Here is a 19,688-nt window from a genome sequence, read left to right as displayed (position 1 = left end):
AATATGTTACAACTCAATAATTATCTTTATTATACTTTATTATATTTTAGATTTTATATATTTAAAATATATGTTTATCCTGTATTTGATTATTTTTATCTATATATAGTTACACGAATATAAAAATAAAGTTTTAATAAATTATACTTATGCAAAATCACTTGTAATCTTGAATTTTAAGTAATATGCATAATAAACAGTACTGCATGCATACAAAATAATTTTTAAAAGTTTTTGTCAAATACTTTATAATATAGTATAGATTAGATTTTCTATATTTAAAATAAATATTTATTATATATTTGATTATGTTTATCAGTAGATAGTTACACGAATTTAAAAATTAAGTTTTAATAAGTTGTACTTACGCAAAATTACTCGTAATCTTGAATTTTAAGTAATATGCATCAATAAACAATACTTCGTATATAAAAAATGGTATTTAAGAGTTTTTGTCAAATATTTTATAATATAATATAGATATGTTCGTTCCATCATGTTCCATAAGATAAGGATCAACTATGTTTCTGTGTGTCCACATAAAGGTACCGTCGAATGTGGAAAAGAGATCCATGTTCTGTTATGTCATGTCATGTCATATCCAGTATACCAATCACACTCTACAATTTCTAAATTACTAGATGACCATCATGATTTACAAAAACATCCAGATTTAATCCGTCGGTTAAATTTTTTTCTTAAATGAGTGGGAATCTCTTCAATTTTTTCCCCTTTTTTATCTTGTACCTAATAATAAATGAGAGTGATTTACTAAGCAACAAAAACCAAATTTACCTTTTTATTTAATTTGGAGGCTGAGTTTGGAATCCCATTCAAAACAAATTTATGTCCATTTTTTTGAGATAATTTTGGCGTCTTTTCTGAAACCAAAAATAAAATATATTCTCGTACGATTTGTTGGATTAGATATCTATCTTCCGAATATAATTCTAAATCTGTTGACTTCAAGGTTCAATCTCATCTCCCCCTTTATATACGATGCATTCTCTTCTCAAATCCATCACCATCTCCTCTGTTTTCGATTCCTCAAATGGGGTTTCGGATCTGCTTCTTTCTTCTAATCTTAACTGGAGCTTCATTCTGCAATGGCGGAATTACAAGCTCTTTTCTTAGGAAAGAAGCTAAATCCATCGATATGCCTTTCGATAGTGATGTATTCGCTCTTCCTTCTGGCTACAATGCTCCTCAGCAGGTAGTACTCTTGCTTTACCCTAAAACCCCATTAACGTTTTGATTGTATTTTGTGCTTTCAAGTTTTGAAAGTTGTGCGTTAATGGCAGGTGCATATAACTCAAGGGGATCATGTGGGAAGAGCAGTGATAGTGTCTTGGGTGACTCAAAACGAACCTGGTTCTGAAACCGTCGTTTATTGGGCCGCACGTAGCCACCGGAAACACCACGCCACCGCCAGGGTCACTATTTATAAGTATTATAACTACACATCTGGATTCATTCATCATTGCACCATCAAGCATTTGAAGGTAGGATTTCGAATTCGATTGTTTAAATTTCGACCCATGGTTTAATTTGAATTTGTTTTAATGCAGTTTGATACAAAGTACTATTACGAGATCGGAACCCGTCCAACGGTAAGGAGGTTCTGGTTCAGAACTCCTCCGGCCGTCGGACCTGATGTTCCGTACACTTTCGGACTCATCGGTAAGCCTTTAAGTCGAATTATCTCGATGTATTTCCGGTGATCAGCAGGAAAATGACCGGAATTTGTGCAGGGGATCTTGGCCAAACTTACGATTCAAATCTCACACTTACGCATTATGAAATGAACCCGGTGAAAGGGCAAGCCGTGTTGTATGTCGGCGATCTGTCGTATGCCGATCACTATGAGTTCCATGACAATAGGAGATGGGACACTTGGGGGAGGTTCGTCGAACGGAGTACGGCGTTTCAGCCATGGATTTGGACCGCTGGCAATCACGAGCTCGATTACGAGCCCAGTATCGTAAGTAGCTCATTCGATTTCGTTCAAAATCAGATCAATCATCGAAGAAACAACGATTCTGATCAAAGAAATTATGCGGGAAAATTCAAAATTGTTGTTGACATATTTTGAATTTTTGATGCAGGGTGAAAAGAAGCCATTTAAGCCCTTTCTTCATCGGTATCGGACACCCTTTCAAGCATCCGGAAGCACGGATCCACTTTGGTATTCGATCAAGCGGGCGTCCGCATACATTATCGTATTGTCTTCGTACTCGGCTTACGGTACAAACTCGGTTCTCGAGCTTTTTTGATGATTCAAAGTTAATAACTTTATGAAAAAACATGTCTTTTGCTAGGCCCCGCCTAGGGCTGCGGGATATACTGGGTTTGTTTGAATCAGTTTGGTTTATATAACGCGGTTTCTTGTGTGTAGGTATGTACACGCCGCAATACCAATGGCTCTGGCAAGAGCTACCGAAGGTGAACAGAAGTGAAACACCGTGGTTGATTGTTCTCATGCATTCGCCATGGTACAATAGTAACAGTTACCATTACATGGAAGGTGAAACCATGAGAGTCATGTTTGAGCCGTGGTTCGTGCAATACAAAGTCGATCTCGTGTTTGCTGGTCACGTTCATGCTTATGAACGCTCGGTAAGCTCTTAAAACCAAAACAGAATTCTTACGCATATGTGTAACCTTTCTGCTTAAAGATTTCGCTATAAACCAGATTATAGTAGAATCCTTATGCAGAAAACCTTACGCATATGCTTAAGGATTCTGTTTTTTTTTTTTTTTTTTTTGTCAAAAACCAATCCTTATGTATATGTGCAAGCACGTAAGGATTGGCTAAAAAGTGAATTTAGGTCAGAAAATGGCTAAACAGTGAAACCACCCGTGAGTTTTGGCTATTTCTGTAAATTTCCCGGAATCTAAAGGGGTTCCATATATCTTCTCATGGTATCAGAACTGGGTTATAGCGTTGCACATATATGAGGTATTGCGGGTGTTTTTGTTTTTTAATTTTGTCAAATTATTATGCAGGAGCGTGTGTCGAATATTGCTTATAACATCGTGAACGGGGAATGCACTCCGGTTCACGACCAATCCGCCCCCGTATATATAACCATCGGCGATGGTGGAAACATTGAAGGCTTAGCAAACAAGTGAGATTAATTTCGAATCTCGATGGTTTTTCACATTTATCCGAATATTATTTTATCGGAATTTAAACAAGTGGAAAAAGGTAATCGAATCCATCCTAATGTTCTATCTCCACGAAAATGCAGTATGACGATGCCGCAACCAAAGTACTCGGCATTCCGAGAAGCGAGTTTTGGTCACGCAATGTTAGAGATCAAGAATCGGACACATGCTTACTATGGTTGGCACCGCAATGCAGACGGGTTTGCCGTTCGAGCCGACTCGGTGACGTTTTTCAATCGATATTGGCATCCGATCGACGATTCTACAACCAAAAACTAAACAAATGGAGGAATTGGACACTTTTTCGAGGCTAGAATCGATGATAACGAGATTAGAGTCATTTTTATGCAATTAAGCTGTGAATTTAATTTACGAATGAGTTATAATTTTGAGAAAATGGTTGGTTTTTATGTGAATTATTAAAGGGGGTTGGCACTAGCACCAGATTCTGGTCCACTACGGGTGCACCACCTTTCCATATTGGACCACCACCTTTTGACCACAACCGTCTATCTTAATAATATGGTTTTGGGTTTTATTTTATTATTGTTTGTTTTTTTAAAAGTATATATACACGATAAATGCAACAAATAAATTTACGTACCTTCTTTATATTTGATGATGTTTGAACTTTTGATCTCCTAGAAGACCAAGGATTACAGTTGATGAGTTAAAATAGCTTTTGGTTATCTTAAGTAAGATATATGTTTGTTGTTTGGGTAACTGTTTTTACTATCTGATTTTGAGCTTCTAAGAATCAAACAAATAATTAAAGAAATACAAGACATTGATATGAGCGATAAACTTAAGAGAGCATAAACCACAAGGGTGGTGTCTGATTGGTTTGAGCTTGATTCTAAAGGTCAAAAGTACCATGAGGTCTCAGATTCAAACCCAATAAGTAATAAAAATACTCTTATGGCCACGAAGGTTCAAAGGCGGTGACTCTGGTTTATCTGTAAAGCAAGTAGTTGTCCTGAGATTAGTAGACTTGCATAGCGGCTTGGATATTCAAGTTAATAAAAAAATACTAAGAGAGCATGTATCAATTAGTGATGAAAAATCCCCTTTAAATTGGGTAAAAACATGGACCCATTAAACTCGTGTTCGAGTAAGGATTCATTAAACTCTGAGCGAAGCTTTTTTGATATTAGAAAATGTAAGAAACGTCAACCAAAAAAACTGAAAAACTCTCTTGAAATCAACCAAAAAACTGACAATTTTCTCTCGAGTTCAACCAAAAAGACCGAAAATCAATTGAAATCAACCAAATTTTTTAAGAAAAACCTCTTAAAATCAACCAAAAAACGTAAAATTCTCTTGAATTCAACTGAAAAGCTTAAAAATTCCTTCGAAACGGTGGAATTCAGCTAATAACAAATCGAGCAACTTTACAAGCTTTTGATTCAATAAATGTGCACCCGCTAAAAATCTGGGTCCCGTCACTTGTTCCACTAGTTGATCAAATAGGTGGATGTTAATTTTGATGGAAAAAAATGTTACCCTATATGGTAAGTGTGAATTATGCTTTTGCTGATAAACTTTTATCTGATAAATGTTTTGATAAATAACCCCTGAATGTGTCATTTTATTATAGTATTATGTTATATCGTGTGATAATGATAACATTCATGTCACATTTACTGATATGTTGTAGTCTTGTAGATGTTTATTATATTATGTGAAAGTTGTGACATGTTGACAAACGAGAATGATACTTATTTATTAGAATAATAAAATAATTCTGTGACAATCATTTTATTAAATAATATTTTAAATAATTTTTTTTTAAAAATCATCCAAAATGACATATATGACATCTGTTACATACAGAGTATATATGGAAAGTTATTTATTTATATAAAAATTATTTAATAAATTTAATTAAAGTACTTATTCATGATTTTTTATTTATTTATAAGTTTCGTGATTTAAACATGATTATTTATTTAGTTATTGTTTTTTAAAATATTTTAAATAAGTGTGATTTAGTTTTTTATTTAAAATATTCATTTTATTGAAGTATTTTATTTAAGATTTTTTTACAATTTTTATCAAAAATCACATGTAATATCCATAATTAATCGACGTTTTTTTCTAAAATAGAATCGCTAATTTCCGTCAATATATCATATATGATATTGATTATGATATAAAAGAAATGTAAGTTATATATAATATTAATTAATTGATATATGAAAAAAATTAATTAATTGTGAATCACGTATGATTTTAACAAAAAAAAAACTTTAATTTTTAAAATATTGCTTTAACAAATGAATTGTTTAAATAAAAAACTAAATACAGCCGATTTAAAATGTATTAAATATAAAATATTGTTTTAAATAAAAAATTAAATCATATTAAAATTATAAATACGTAAGAATAAAATCTTAAGTAAATACTTTAAATAGCTTTTATATAACTAAATTATTTTTATATCTTTTTTGTGAATTAATTATTGAAGATATTATTTAATGAAATGATTGACTTAAAATTATTTTCGTATTATTTTAAATAGGTATCATTCTTGTTTGATTCTCCATATATATATATATATATATGTATATATATATATATGTATATATATATATGTATATATATATATAATATATATTTGTGTGTATATAAAAATGTAAAAGTACAAAAAAAAATCAACAAAGTTTCTCATTTTGAATGGTTTAATCCTTAAACTATATTTTGAATGAAAATATCATTGAACTTTTTCATTTTGATTGATTAAATACGTGAACTATTTTTTTGAATGAAAAAACCATTAAATTTTCAGATTTTGAATGATTAAGACCATGATTTTTTTAAAAATAAATAAATAAATCATGAAACTTTTAGTAGTCGGTTAATGTAATTTTTTGGGTTAAAAGAATGTAGGTAACTAATTTTTGAAAATGTCATGTTGTATTTATTAAAAAAAATGTTTGAAAATGTCATGTTGTATTTATTAAAAAAATGTTTAGTGACTTAATCAATCAAAATAAAAAAATTAATGGTTTTTAATTTAAAAAAATAGTTTAAGAACTTAATCATTCAAAATGAGAAAGTTTAATGGTTTTTTTCATTTGAAAAAATAGTTTAGACATTAAACCATATAAAATAAGAAAGTTTGTTGAGTTTTTTTTAACTTTTCCTGTATAAAAATATTGTTTTTACTTTTTTTATTGGAAAAAAAAACAAAAAACAAAAATGGTCCTTTGATTTAACATGATCAAATCCACAATTGTCGAATGTTGTTATATGCACCCTTGTTTATGTCATACTCAGATCAAATCATATATTGAAAATGTAAAAGTAAGTCTTGATATTAGTAGACAAAATTACATTTATGGGCGTTTGGTTTAATGGAATAATTTTGAGTGATTTAGATTTCGTGGAAGAATTTGAAATTGAAGGGATTTGGAAGGATTTGAATATTTCGTGTGATTGGTTTATTGAAATTTGGAATGTAAATATGTTTCATTATTAAAAAATAAATTATAAAAATAATTAAATCATCGTTTTATTAACTAATTGTTACAAAACAAATGTTTAATATTGACAAAAACATTTATGCATACGAAATCCTACGAAATACCAACCACCCTGTGGGATTTCAATGAAATCCGGGATTTCAATGAAATCCGGGATTTCAAATCCATAAAATCCTTCAAAACAGACGTTGGATTCGAATAGAATTCAATTTCTCAAATCCAATACAATCGGGCAATACGAAACACGACCTTAACATTGTATGAGAGATTGTTTGGTTCGCAGAATTCGAAAAAATTTGATGGGATTGGAATGACAAATTCTTTACAACCACCACCTCCCTACGCCCACCCCTCCACCACCACCACCACCACCACCACCACCACCACCATGCTGCTACTATCACCATCACACCGCCACCCACCATTCTCACGACCCCCATCCCACCTGTATTCCATTTGTTTTGCAAGATTCCGTTCTAATTTCTACCAATTAAACGCGTGATTAAATTAATTGCGATTCTTTTAAAGTAAACGTTTTTTTTATATATTACAATTCTACCAAATTCAATTTTATGAAGTTTCGGGGTTGTTTGGCAATTACTAAATGGTTTGGTACAGAATGATTAAGTGGTCAGAATGATTAATAGGCTCTCATGATATAATGCAAAATGAAATATAATTATTTGATAATTGTGTACAACGAAATTAGGGCTCTTAATGGTTAAGGGATATTCAGGTTACAAAATCATTCAGAGGGTTTTAGAACCATTAAGAAACATATTTTTTTTTACCAAACAAGATTCACCTCTTAACGATTCAGATGTTGCCTCTTAATAAAACTATTAAGAGAAAAACAAACAACCTCATTCTTTCTATGAACTTTGTCCTTTGTCCTTATCTATCACGAGAAGCCATTTGACTTCTTTAGATTTTCTTTCCAACTCTGGCGTTCATTATCATGAACTCTAAAAGTATCTTTTAAATATAAATTTATAAAAGTATAAAGTTTATAAAAGTGAATTACTTTTTTTTTGATGCAATTGAGCCGTTCATACATAATAACTAATTTAAAAAATATAAATTTCATAAACTTTTTTTTATTAACCTCGATGTCAACTCGCTATACGAGCTGATTAATCTCAAAGCGACCCCCTGTTTTACAGGTAGTTCGGAGTCGCCATATTTGAAACGACCACCTGTTTTGCTGGTAGTCTGGAGTTACCGTATTTGAACCTTCGTGGCCACAAGAAGATTTTTATTTCTCCTTAGATTTGAACCTGAGACCTCCAAACACTTTTGATCTTTAGAGCTCAATCTCAAACCAATCAAACACCACCCTTATGGTTAAATTTTATAAACTTGAATACGACCATAACTAGAAATGAAAATGGGTTGAATCGGTTTAGTTTTGGTTATAATTAATGGTTACTTAATCAGTTAATGGCAACCTATTGTGTTAACGAGTTATGTAAGACCCGTTTTTTTTTTTTTTAAATATCTAATATTTTCTTTATTTAGTATTTATTATATAAAAGCGTATTAAATTATAAATGAAATAAAACGTTATATATTTCAAATAATATTTTATTCATTTGATAAATTCAGTTGAATTCTAGATATACACATGTCAAAATCGTGCGAAACCATATATTGGATAACTCCAGTGCGGCACGAAGTCGTTGATGCCGAGTTGGCTCCTATACCGCTAGCTAGGTCATTGATTATTGCCCCCACTTAGGTTAGTTATACTTCCTTAAATATCAGGTTGCCGATGAAAACTTCAAAAACTCGTACAATCTTTTGAAACTTGTTTAAAACTTGTAACCGTCGATGGTCATCTACTAAAAATCACTTTATACAATCAGATCAATCGTAACAAAACGTTGCGAGTGCAAACAAATCCAGATCTATGTCTTGGGCATCCATTGGACTTACGATATATTGATTCCTTCCTCGTCATCGATGAAGGAGAGTTCATTATTCAATGATTCCATGTGATTCCCTTAGTCGTATCTATCATATTTAATTACTTGATACATACGAAATTATTATACGCCAACTTGAGAACCATGACCAGCGGTTCGAAAATGGGAAAAACTGTGAGATACCATTTTTTAATTTAAATTATTTCGAAAAACAAATTTTTTAACAAAACCGATAAGGAAACCTTACCCTGGCAACTAGGGGTGCTCATAGATTGGGTTGATTGGTTTGAATACATTTGAACAACCCAACCCAATGCTTGCGGTTTGAAAAATCTTAACCTAACCCAAAGTGCAACCCAATCCAACCCATACGGGTTGGTCGGGTTAATACTTTGGTACATTAAAATATTCTTTTAACCTTGAATATGTTATTTTTCTACTCATAGTTTCTTTTCATCATCAACCATTTGAAACAACTTATCCATACTTCTTACATATATCACATTGAGTTTGTTTTCTCAATTTACATATATATGTTCACAGTTATACGAATGAGTTATATAAAGATGTGAATAGATTGAAAATATGTGTACACGAAGAGCGTATGTGATAGTGTAACCGTCTAATGTATATATTAATAGAAATTTAACAATCATATTAAATCCAAGAAATAAAAAGATATTGGGTTCATAGGGTTGAGTTGGATTCAAATAATAGCAACCCAATACCTACGGTTTGAAAATTTTACAACTCGATTAGACATCGAGTTGCTTCGGGTTGAGTTATTTCATGTTGGGTTGGGTTGGGTTGGATTGATCAGGTTGGTCGGGTTTTTGAACACCCCTACCGGCAACTATGGCAAGATTGAGAGAAATTCAAAGAAATATTAGCAAAGATTTTATTTTAATTAAAGAGAGTTAAAAAATCATCGATCAAATAGGGATACGGCAAAAAAGAGGGGTCAAATGGATGAGCGTTATCACGTGCTAGTCTTAGGGCCGTTTTACCATCAAGATTCACGATTCTCGTTTATCTTATCTGGTAACACATCCGACCATCAGAATGGATTGGTGATAAACATCTCTTACCAGATAAATGCTAACCAGATAAGATTATCAATCCTTGTTATACCTCATACCAGGTAAGATTCTGTGTCCTCACCATACCCATCCAAAAAGATAAGTGACGTCTGGTAAGCGCGTACCGTTTGCACAAGATTTGGTCCTTCATGATGCCCAGTGGAGGCCAATCCACTACTCAAAACCTGTAAACTTAAGCATATATGCAAACAAACAACTACACCTGTCTTTTTTTATTCTTCATCTAAGATAGTTAAACAGATTATACATACATGCATACATATATGTATCTATATATATATATTTATATATATATATATGAGATAACTAGATGACAACACTAAAGTACATAATAAACAAACACTTTTTCAGAAACACATACATACAGATAACTGTATCAGACCATCTTCTACTAACCCCACTCTGTTACTTGCTCTCCCCTGCCTCCCATTCTCTTGCTTTATATATTTCAACAGCTGCTGTGTATCACCTCCGGCGCCGCTTTGTTCCCACCTGAAACATCAGAATCCATCTCATGCTTCGTTTAACTTTATACCCGTATTTGGTATCTACATGCTAAATTCGGGCTCAGATGGTATCGCCCAACAGCAAATCATCCATAAAGATTCATAACCAACTGCTAATGCATGGTTTTCTAAACATCAACAAAATGTAAAGATATAAACACACACACACACACACACGTGTATATATAAACACACAATGGGTTTGCAAAGAAGCTAAAGGGCCAGAGGTTCGAATGTTCAAAATGTAGATCATGCAGGGTGCGTTTGGTATGCAGACGAGACTAAACAAGACAGGACATGCAAGAGTGAGGTGGGTGGGTGAAAATATGGTGGAAGGTTTTAGAGTTTTAACTTGACAAGGGTAAAATAGTAATTTACCAATCTTATTATATCTCCGTATAGTTAGTCAGTTAGTAACAGATGATTAGAAATTAGTTACAGCACGTAATTTTACCATTCTACCCTTATACACATGTTAGCTATTACTACTGCACAACATCATAACACCAATACTCTTTGTTGCATTTTTACTCTCTTTCCCAAAATGCTATAACATTTTCCCTTATTTCCCAAATTGCACTTATATTTTAATGCAACATTCAAGTTCTAGAGGGGAAAACAATTGGAACTAAAATTTCCATATAGATAACAGCAAATCACCATATGCTTACGAGAATATAGATGTCTTTTAAGTTCCAAGAAACTATCCGAAAACTAAAATGTTGTATTTGATCCTCCAACGTCAAAACGAGTTCTATTATAAGTTTCATAGACGGAGAAACAACGATCGAGACAAAAATTCAACAAGCAATCCTCAAACATATAAAACCTAGCTTGATGTTTTGAGATAATTGAGTAATACGAAAGCATTAACATTGAAACTAAGATTTTCACGGAACTTGTGTGTGTGTATGTACACACACACACACACACACACACACACACACACACACANATTGTCACCGCCCGCCCCACCCCTACCTACCCACGACAACCAACCTTCATTGCTGCCACTACACGTCTTTGCCATAACCGCCACCCACACATCCCGGATTGGAATGACAAATTCTTTACAACTTTGCCGTCACAGCCGCCACCCCCACCCCACCACCACCACCACCACCACCACCACCACCATGCTGCTACTATCACCATCACACCGCCACCCACCATTCTCACGACCCCCATCCCACCTGTATTCCATTTGTTTTGCAAGATTCCGTTCTAATTTCTACCAATTAAACGCGTGATTAAATTAATTGCGATTCTTTTAAAGTAAACGTTTTTTTTATATATTACAATTCTACCAAATTCAATTTTATGAAGTTTCGGGGTTGTTTGGCAATTACTAAATGGTTTGGTACAGAATGATTAAGTGGTCAGAATGATTAATAGGCTCTCATGATATAATGCAAAATGAAATATAATTATTTGATAATTGTGTACAACGAAATTAGGGCTCTTAATGGTTAAGGGATATTCAGGTTACAAAATCATTCAGAGGGTTTTAGAACCATTAAGAAACATATTTTTTTTTACCAAACAAGATTCACCTCTTAACGATTCAGATGTTGCCTCTTAATAAAACTATTAAGAGAAAAACAAACAACCTCATTCTTTCTATGAACTTTGTCCTTTGTCCTTATCTATCACGAGAAGCCATTTGACTTCTTTAGATTTTCTTTCCAACTCTGGCGTTCATTATCATGAACTCTAAAAGTATCTTTTAAATATAAATTTATAAAAGTATAAAGTTTATAAAAGTGAATTACTTTTTTTTTGATGCAATTGAGCCGTTCATACATAATAACTAATTTAAAAAATATAAATTTCATAAACTTTTTTTTATTAACCTCGATGTCAACTCGCTATACGAGCTGATTAATCTCAAAGCGACCCCCTGTTTTACAGGTAGTTCGGAGTCGCCATATTTGAAACGACCACCTGTTTTGCTGGTAGTCTGGAGTTACCGTATTTGAACCTTCGTGGCCACAAGAAGATTTTTATTTCTCCTTAGATTTGAACCTGAGACCTCCAAACACTTTTGATCTTTAGAGCTCAATCTCAAACCAATCAAACACCACCCTTATGGTTAAATTTTATAAACTTGAATACGACCATAACTAGAAATGAAAATGGGTTGAATCGGTTTAGTTTTGGTTATAATTAATGGTTACTTAATCAGTTAATGGCAACCTATTGTGTTAACGAGTTATGTAAGACCCGTTTTTTTTTTTTTTAAATATCTAATATTTTCTTTATTTAGTATTTATTATATAAAAGCGTATTAAATTATAAATGAAATAAAACGTTATATATTTCAAATAATATTTTATTCATTTGATAAATTCAGTTGAATTCTAGATATACACATGTCAAAATCGTGCGAAACCATATATTGGATAACTCCAGTGCGGCACGAAGTCGTTGATGCCGAGTTGGCTCCTATACCGCTAGCTAGGTCATTGATTATTGCCCCCACTTAGGTTAGTTATACTTCCTTAAATATCAGGTTGCCGATGAAAACTTCAAAAACTCGTACAATCTTTTGAAACTTGTTTAAAACTTGTAACCGTCGATGGTCATCTACTAAAAATCACTTTATACAATCAGATCAATCGTAACAAAACGTTGCGAGTGCAAACAAATCCAGATCTATGTCTTGGGCATCCATTGGACTTACGATATATTGATTCCTTCCTCGTCATCGATGAAGGAGAGTTCATTATTCAATGATTCCATGTGATTCCCTTAGTCGTATCTATCATATTTAATTACTTGATACATACGAAATTATTATACGCCAACTTGAGAACCATGACCAGCGGTTCGAAAATGGGAAAAACTGTGAGATACCATTTTTTAATTTAAATTATTTCGAAAAACAAATTTTTTAACAAAACCGATAAGGAAACCTTACCCTGGCAACTAGGGGTGCTCATAGATTGGGTTGATTGGTTTGAATACATTTGAACAACCCAACCCAATGCTTGCGGTTTGAAAAATCTTAACCTAACCCAAAGTGCAACCCAATCCAACCCATACGGGTTGGTCGGGTTAATACTTTGGTACATTAAAATATTCTTTTAACCTTGAATATGTTATTTTTCTACTCATAGTTTCTTTTCATCATCAACCATTTGAAACAACTTATCCATACTTCTTACATATATCACATTGAGTTTGTTTTCTCAATTTACATATATATGTTCACAGTTATACGAATGAGTTATATAAAGATGTGAATAGATTGAAAATATGTGTACACGAAGAGCGTATGTGATAGTGTAACCGTCTAATGTATATATTAATAGAAATTTAACAATCATATTAAATCCAAGAAATAAAAAGATATTGGGTTCATAGGGTTGAGTTGGATTCAAATAATAGCAACCCAATACCTACGGTTTGAAAATTTTACAACTCGATTAGACATCGAGTTGCTTCGGGTTGAGTTATTTCATGTTGGGTTGGGTTGGGTTGGATTGATCAGGTTGGTCGGGTTTTTGAACACCCCTACCGGCAACTATGGCAAGATTGAGAGAAATTCAAAGAAATATTAGCAAAGATTTTATTTTAATTAAAGAGAGTTAAAAAATCATCGATCAAATAGGGATACGGCAAAAAAGAGGGGTCAAATGGATGAGCGTTATCACGTGCTAGTCTTAGGGCCGTTTTACCATCAAGATTCACGATTCTCGTTTATCTTATCTGGTAACACATCCGACCATCAGAATGGATTGGTGATAAACATCTCTTACCAGATAAATGCTAACCAGATAAGATTATCAATCCTTGTTATACCTCATACCAGGTAAGATTCTGTGTCCTCACCATACCCATCCAAAAAGATAAGTGACGTCTGGTAAGCGCGTACCGTTTGCACAAGATTTGGTCCTTCATGATGCCCAGTGGAGGCCAATCCACTACTCAAAACCTGTAAACTTAAGCATATATGCAAACAAACAACTACACCTGTCTTTTTTTATTCTTCATCTAAGATAGTTAAACAGATTATACATACATGCATACATATATGTATCTATATATATATATTTATATATATATATATGAGATAACTAGATGACAACACTAAAGTACATAATAAACAAACACTTTTTCAGAAACACATACATACAGATAACTGTATCAGACCATCTTCTACTAACCCCACTCTGTTACTTGCTCTCCCCTGCCTCCCATTCTCTTGCTTTATATATTTCAACAGCTGCTGTGTATCACCTCCGGCGCCGCTTTGTTCCCACCTGAAACATCAGAATCCATCTCATGCTTCGTTTAACTTTATACCCGTATTTGGTATCTACATGCTAAATTCGGGCTCAGATGGTATCGCCCAACAGCAAATCATCCATAAAGATTCATAACCAACTGCTAATGCATGGTTTTCTAAACATCAACAAAATGTAAAGATATAAACACACACACACACACACACGTGTATATATAAACACACAATGGGTTTGCAAAGAAGCTAAAGGGCCAGAGGTTCGAATGTTCAAAATGTAGATCATGCAGGGTGCGTTTGGTATGCAGACGAGACTAAACAAGACAGGACATGCAAGAGTGAGGTGGGTGGGTGAAAATATGGTGGAAGGTTTTAGAGTTTTAACTTGACAAGGGTAAAATAGTAATTTACCAATCTTATTATATCTCCGTATAGTTAGTCAGTTAGTAACAGATGATTAGAAATTAGTTACAGCACGTAATTTTACCATTCTACCCTTATACACATGTTAGCTATTACTACTGCACAACATCATAACACCAATACTCTTTGTTGCATTTTTACTCTCTTTCCCAAAATGCTATAACATTTTCCCTTATTTCCCAAATTGCACTTATATTTTAATGCAACATTCAAGTTCTAGAGGGGAAAACAATTGGAACTAAAATTTCCATATAGATAACAGCAAATCACCATATGCTTACGAGAATATAGATGTCTTTTAAGTTCCAAGAAACTATCCGAAAACTAAAATGTTGTATTTGATCCTCCAACGTCAAAACGAGTTCTATTATAAGTTTCATAGACGGAGAAACAACGATCGAGACAAAAATTCAACAAGCAATCCTCAAACATATAAAACCTAGCTTGATGTTTTGAGATAATTGAGTAATACGAAAGCATTAACATTGAAACTAAGATTTTCACGGAACTTGTGTGTGTGTATGTACACACACACACACACACACACACACACACACACACACACATATATATATATATATAGTTACCTTCAAATCTGTATGTCTAGAAGTAGCATGAGAATTTTGGAGCAGCTTTTGCTCTTCAGATGAGCAGTTCTGACAGAAGAAATGCTCAAGTTGTTTGGCCTGCTCTGGCGCCATGTCTATACAAGCAGGATGAAACCTGAGTATCCATAAACAACAAAAATTTAACATTTTATTTTGCAATGTAAAATACGAAAGTACAACCATGGAGACCATATCAGTCATCCAAATATTGAAATATAATACAAGGCATAACGATTGGTAAAACACTAGATGGATGACCAACCATACATCATAAGACCTTAACTTTCACGACTATTTTTCCTTTGCTAACCTTAATTTTCTGGAAGAATAATAGATTTTGGACTACGAGAAAGAAAAACACGAATGGCTGCTAACATTGTTTCATCCAGCTGGTTCTACAGATACGATGCTTTCTCTATAAAACCCTATAAAGATTATGTAGAACTACTTATAAGTTTATTTCCAGTTTGTGGTATAAGAATTCAGAAGTACAAGTCCTATCCTTGATCTTAACTGCTACAGTAACTTTTGCTCCACCAAATATATGTTAAAATCCTGCAACTTGTTGCAAAGAACACAAATTGATATTCTTCCCTTCTAGTCCTACGAGAATTCAAGTATTGTATACGTCATTAGTCTGATCCTTTGTAGGAACTACCCGAGTACCCGTAATAACGAACTTGCAAAACGGATCTGTTTATCATAAAGAGATTCGTCGTCCCTGACCCTGCTTCACCTTAACTGTTATTTGAACAAGTAAAAGTTCTAAATTTAATGGTCACTATAAAGTAAAAGTTCTAAATTTAATGGTCACTATAAAGTTTGAGACTATAAATTCTTCGTTATCATGTGTTTAGATGTCATCATGTGACAGGATGCGATTCACACAATATTCTTTTGAATGTTCCTTCCATTTTGGCCTATTTTAGTTGATAAAAGCAAGTGCCCAGATTTATCTGATTCTGAACAAGTTCATTACCCAAAAAAGAGCCAAAACATTTGGCTACTATTTCAACAATCACAAGTTGGTTCCATAAGACGAGATAGCTACACTTGTCCTTCCAATATCGTTCATGTTTCCCAATATACTTACATAGCCTACTTTCTCAATCTGTAAAACGTTACCAAGTTGGACCTTTGGGTACAAAGTTGATTACTCAAGCTTTATGACTACAAATTTTCGTGTTCCATCATTGATTCACACTTCCTCTGCCTAAATCCAATTGCTTCATTGCCTTTTCTAGAGTTGGGCATCTAATGGAAGAAGCAAGTTTAGCCAAGAAGGTGATTACTAAAGATTTCTTGATTTCTTCAAGTAGGTCAACTAAAAATACCGATTATGTATAGCAATATTGTAACTCTCATAGTCTTGACCATAGTGAGATGCTATTTCATCAAGCATGATAAGAAGTTGAGAACCATCCATATCCAAGCATGCCTTACTTTACGCATAATTTAGCAGATATATATATATATATATATATATAGAGAGAGAGAGAGAGAGACTTGGGATCATGTGAGACCAATGGTTTTTCGTGAGACCCATAAGACCAATTCACAACCTTTGGATTAGATCTATAATATGAAAATCTAAACATTCATAAATACCACGAGACTTCTCAATAATCACAAAATTGCCATCGTGCAATTTAAACCATTAGATCATTCACTTATAAAGTTGATCAATGAATATAAATTGGTCTTACGGGTCTCACGAAAAACCTTTGGTTTCCTCTGAACTTGACCCTATATATATATATATATATATATATATATATATATATATATATATGTATACACATATGAACCTTCCCTAAACTTTCCCTTACCTTCTCACAATATTTTTTCTTCTTATTTGAACCAGCCCCTATATATAGGGTCAAGTTCAGAGGAAAACCGCAAAAAAATGAAAAAATGAGGAACACCCTGGTAACAGTTCATCTCTGGATGGTATGCACATGTGTGTACAAGTAACCTATAAGCAATTTGTCCGGTATGCACATGTGATGCACATGTGTATAAAAACCAAGAAACAACTTCAATTACTTGTATGCACATGTGCATAAAGTCCAAATGAACGGTTACCGGTTTTTCAACTTTTTGAAGTTTTCCCCTGAACATCCCTATATATATGCTGGCATTTCTCATCTTTATAGGCAATAAATATAACATGTATGCGATATATTCGGAAACATACAAAAGCCAATCACCAAGAATTCCAACAAAGGAACTGAATTTAACTTAACTCGAAGATCAAAAAATGCAACATTAGCAACCTTATGTTTTCGTTATCGTTACCATAAAACGCAACCTACCAATCAGTGCAGCCATCGCATTGAACCATCAAGTCATCAGGATTATAAGGCATCTCACACTTACAGTACCTGCCATATTAACACAAACCAGTTTAATTAATCAACCCCATACCTACAAATATTTAAAGTTAGTAATACCAATCTCAAATTACGAAGAACACTTGATCCCAAAATCAATCAACAGTCACAAGAGAAACCATAACGAAATCAAGATACATTTGAAGGGAATGGAAATTCATGATTTCGCAAGAATTCATCAGAAAAGTAAATAGAAGTAATGGAAGACATAACAAATACGGTATACATACACGGCCACTCTATCGGGATTGAAGGCTCCAGTGGAGGAATTATACTCGAATCGGCAAAAAAAATCTTCATTACCAACGGCGTCAAGCTTTGTATAGGTTTTGAAAGTGTGAACCGTACACTTTCCTTCGATTGTATCAGCACTCTGCACATCATGGTGATCGGAGAGAAACACCTCTTTGATGCCGTGAAATTGTCTCCGTCCGCCGATCGATTCCTCCGGTCGATAGTACCACTGTACGTGAACTTTCACGTTAGCTCCTCTGGCATCCGATTCAATCTTCTCCACTTTGGCTACATACGACGGCTTCGATGGTTCGGAAGGTCGCATCAACACGCAATCGCCGGCTGATTATGATATGTAAGAAAAGAAAATGAAAAAAAAAACCAAATCGTTAGAATAAATCGGGAGAAAATGGAAGATGGATTGAAAGAGAATCGATAGAAGATACGTTTGATTGATTTATTGATTCCTTTGGCGGTATAAGAATCTAGGGTTTTTCTGGTAGCTCGGGCTTTCGCCATGGACTGATGATGACTTCAGACAGACATAAGAACACGATGGAAAATCAGAGACAAGGTTTTTCCCCAGTCTTTTTTTTTTTTTCTTGGAGTAAATTACGTTTTTTGTCCCTGTAGTTTGTTAAAAATTGTGGTTTTTGTCGCTATGTTTTTAACATTACAATTTTGGTCCCTGTTGTTTGTAATTAATTGCTATTTTAGTCCTTATGTTTAAGTTATTGTTGTTTCGATCTCTGTCTTTTTTTAACGAGATGATCTCCTCTAAAGAAACCTTTACTCTTTGCGTATTTCTTGCCCAAATGTAAACCTTTTCTTCGATCGTACACCTGACTACACAGTGGAGCGGAGATTAATTTACGACATCTTTTTCTAAATCCAAACACTTATACTTAAACATTAAACATGTGTTTGATAAAAAATAAATAAATAAAAAACTTGATAAAATTAAAATACGCATCATGAACGTGGTGTTTAATGGGACAAATTTAACGCCTTAATGGTCGGGGATGATTTTTGCAATGAGATTGAAACCTTAATTGTTTCCGTAATTTTGAAAAACAGAGGTGGATATCAAAATTTTGGTAAATTTTACGACGAATTTTTGTAACTTAATCTTTTTTCATCGAGAAAATGGAGTTATAAATTACAGTCAAAGTGCAGTGATGTATGTTTTTTTTATTATTATAATCCATTAAAGAGTAAATTATATTTTTGATCCTTACGATCATCATTTGTTATCACTCTAATTTTTATTTTAAATTAATTACATTTTTAATTATTATAGTTATAATCTCTTTTATTTGCGGTTCCTCCATCTAACTTTTTTTTTTCTCAAAAACTCCACCAGTTAAAGGAAACTTTTCGTCTTTTATTTACAATTAATAAAATAAATACATATCTATACTATATTATAAAACATTTGACAAAAAAATACTATTAAAAACATTTTTTTATGCACGAAGTATTGTTTATTGATGCATATTACTTCAAATTTAATATTACAAGTAAATTATGCATAAGTACARCTTATTAAAGCTCTATACTTGAATTCGTCTAACTAACTGCAGATAAACATAATCAAATA

At 33.1% G+C, this 19,688-nt stretch overlaps 2 protein-coding genes across 2 annotated transcripts; one reads left to right on the top strand and one right to left on the bottom strand.

Moving 5' to 3' along the window:
• Positions 1 to 1,079: 1,079 nt before the first annotated feature.
• On the top strand, positions 1,080 to 3,711 carry LOC112516514 (purple acid phosphatase 2-like). The gene is made up of 8 exons (XM_025123588.1): positions 1,080 to 1,213; positions 1,302 to 1,502; positions 1,569 to 1,680; positions 1,752 to 1,981; positions 2,106 to 2,244; positions 2,396 to 2,616; positions 3,007 to 3,128; positions 3,252 to 3,711. Exons 1-8 carry the CDS (start codon positions 1,157 to 1,159, stop codon positions 3,445 to 3,447), a joined length of 1,278 nt encoding a protein of 425 aa, XP_024979356.1. The 5' UTR covers positions 1,080 to 1,156; the 3' UTR covers positions 3,448 to 3,711.
• Positions 3,712 to 14,187: 10,476 nt separating this feature from the next.
• On the bottom strand, positions 14,188 to 18,630 carry LOC112517015 (chromatin remodeling protein SHL-like). Its single transcript, XM_025124309.1, has 5 exons — positions 18,535 to 18,630; positions 18,085 to 18,430; positions 17,777 to 17,845; positions 15,441 to 15,576; positions 14,188 to 14,449 (listed from the first exon to the last, which is right to left on the bottom strand). Exons 1-5 carry the CDS (start codon positions 18,605 to 18,607, stop codon positions 14,423 to 14,425), a joined length of 651 nt encoding a protein of 216 aa, XP_024980077.1. The 5' UTR covers positions 18,608 to 18,630; the 3' UTR covers positions 14,188 to 14,422.
• Between the last annotated feature and the right edge of the window lie 1,058 nt (positions 18,631 to 19,688).

The sequence above is a fragment of the Cynara cardunculus genome (assembly GCF_001531365.2).
Source record: "Cynara cardunculus var. scolymus isolate 2C chromosome LG 8, CcrdV1, whole genome shotgun sequence".
Taxonomy (NCBI): Eukaryota; Viridiplantae; Streptophyta; class Magnoliopsida; order Asterales; family Asteraceae; genus Cynara; species Cynara cardunculus.
The sequence above is the reverse complement of the archived record's forward strand: the minus strand, read 5'-3'. Positions and strand labels throughout refer to the sequence as shown.

Bases quoted from the DNA above. Each gene is read 5' to 3' on its own strand.
- LOC112516514 (XM_025123588.1), top strand. From the start codon at position 1,157: ATGCCTTTCGATAGTGATGTATTCGCTCTTCCTTCTGGCTACAATGCT. The intron at 1,214-1,301 runs GTAGTACTCTTG...CGTTAATGGCAG, and splicing joins GCTACAATGCTCCTCAGCAG to GTGCATATAACTCAAGGGGA. The intron at 2,245-2,395 runs GTACAAACTCGG...TCTTGTGTGTAG, and splicing joins GTCTTCGTACTCGGCTTACG to GTATGTACACGCCGCAATAC.
- LOC112517015 (XM_025124309.1), bottom strand. From the start codon at position 18,607: ATGGCGAAAGCCCGAGCTACCAGAAAAACCCTAGATTCTTATACCGCC. The intron at 17,846-18,084 runs GTATGTATACCG...TTAATATGGCAG, and splicing joins AATCCCGATAGAGTGGCCGT to GTACTGTAAGTGTGAGATGC. The intron at 14,450-15,440 runs GTAACTATATAT...CTGATGTTTCAG, and splicing joins CTAGACATACAGATTTGAAG to GTGGGAACAAAGCGGCGCCG.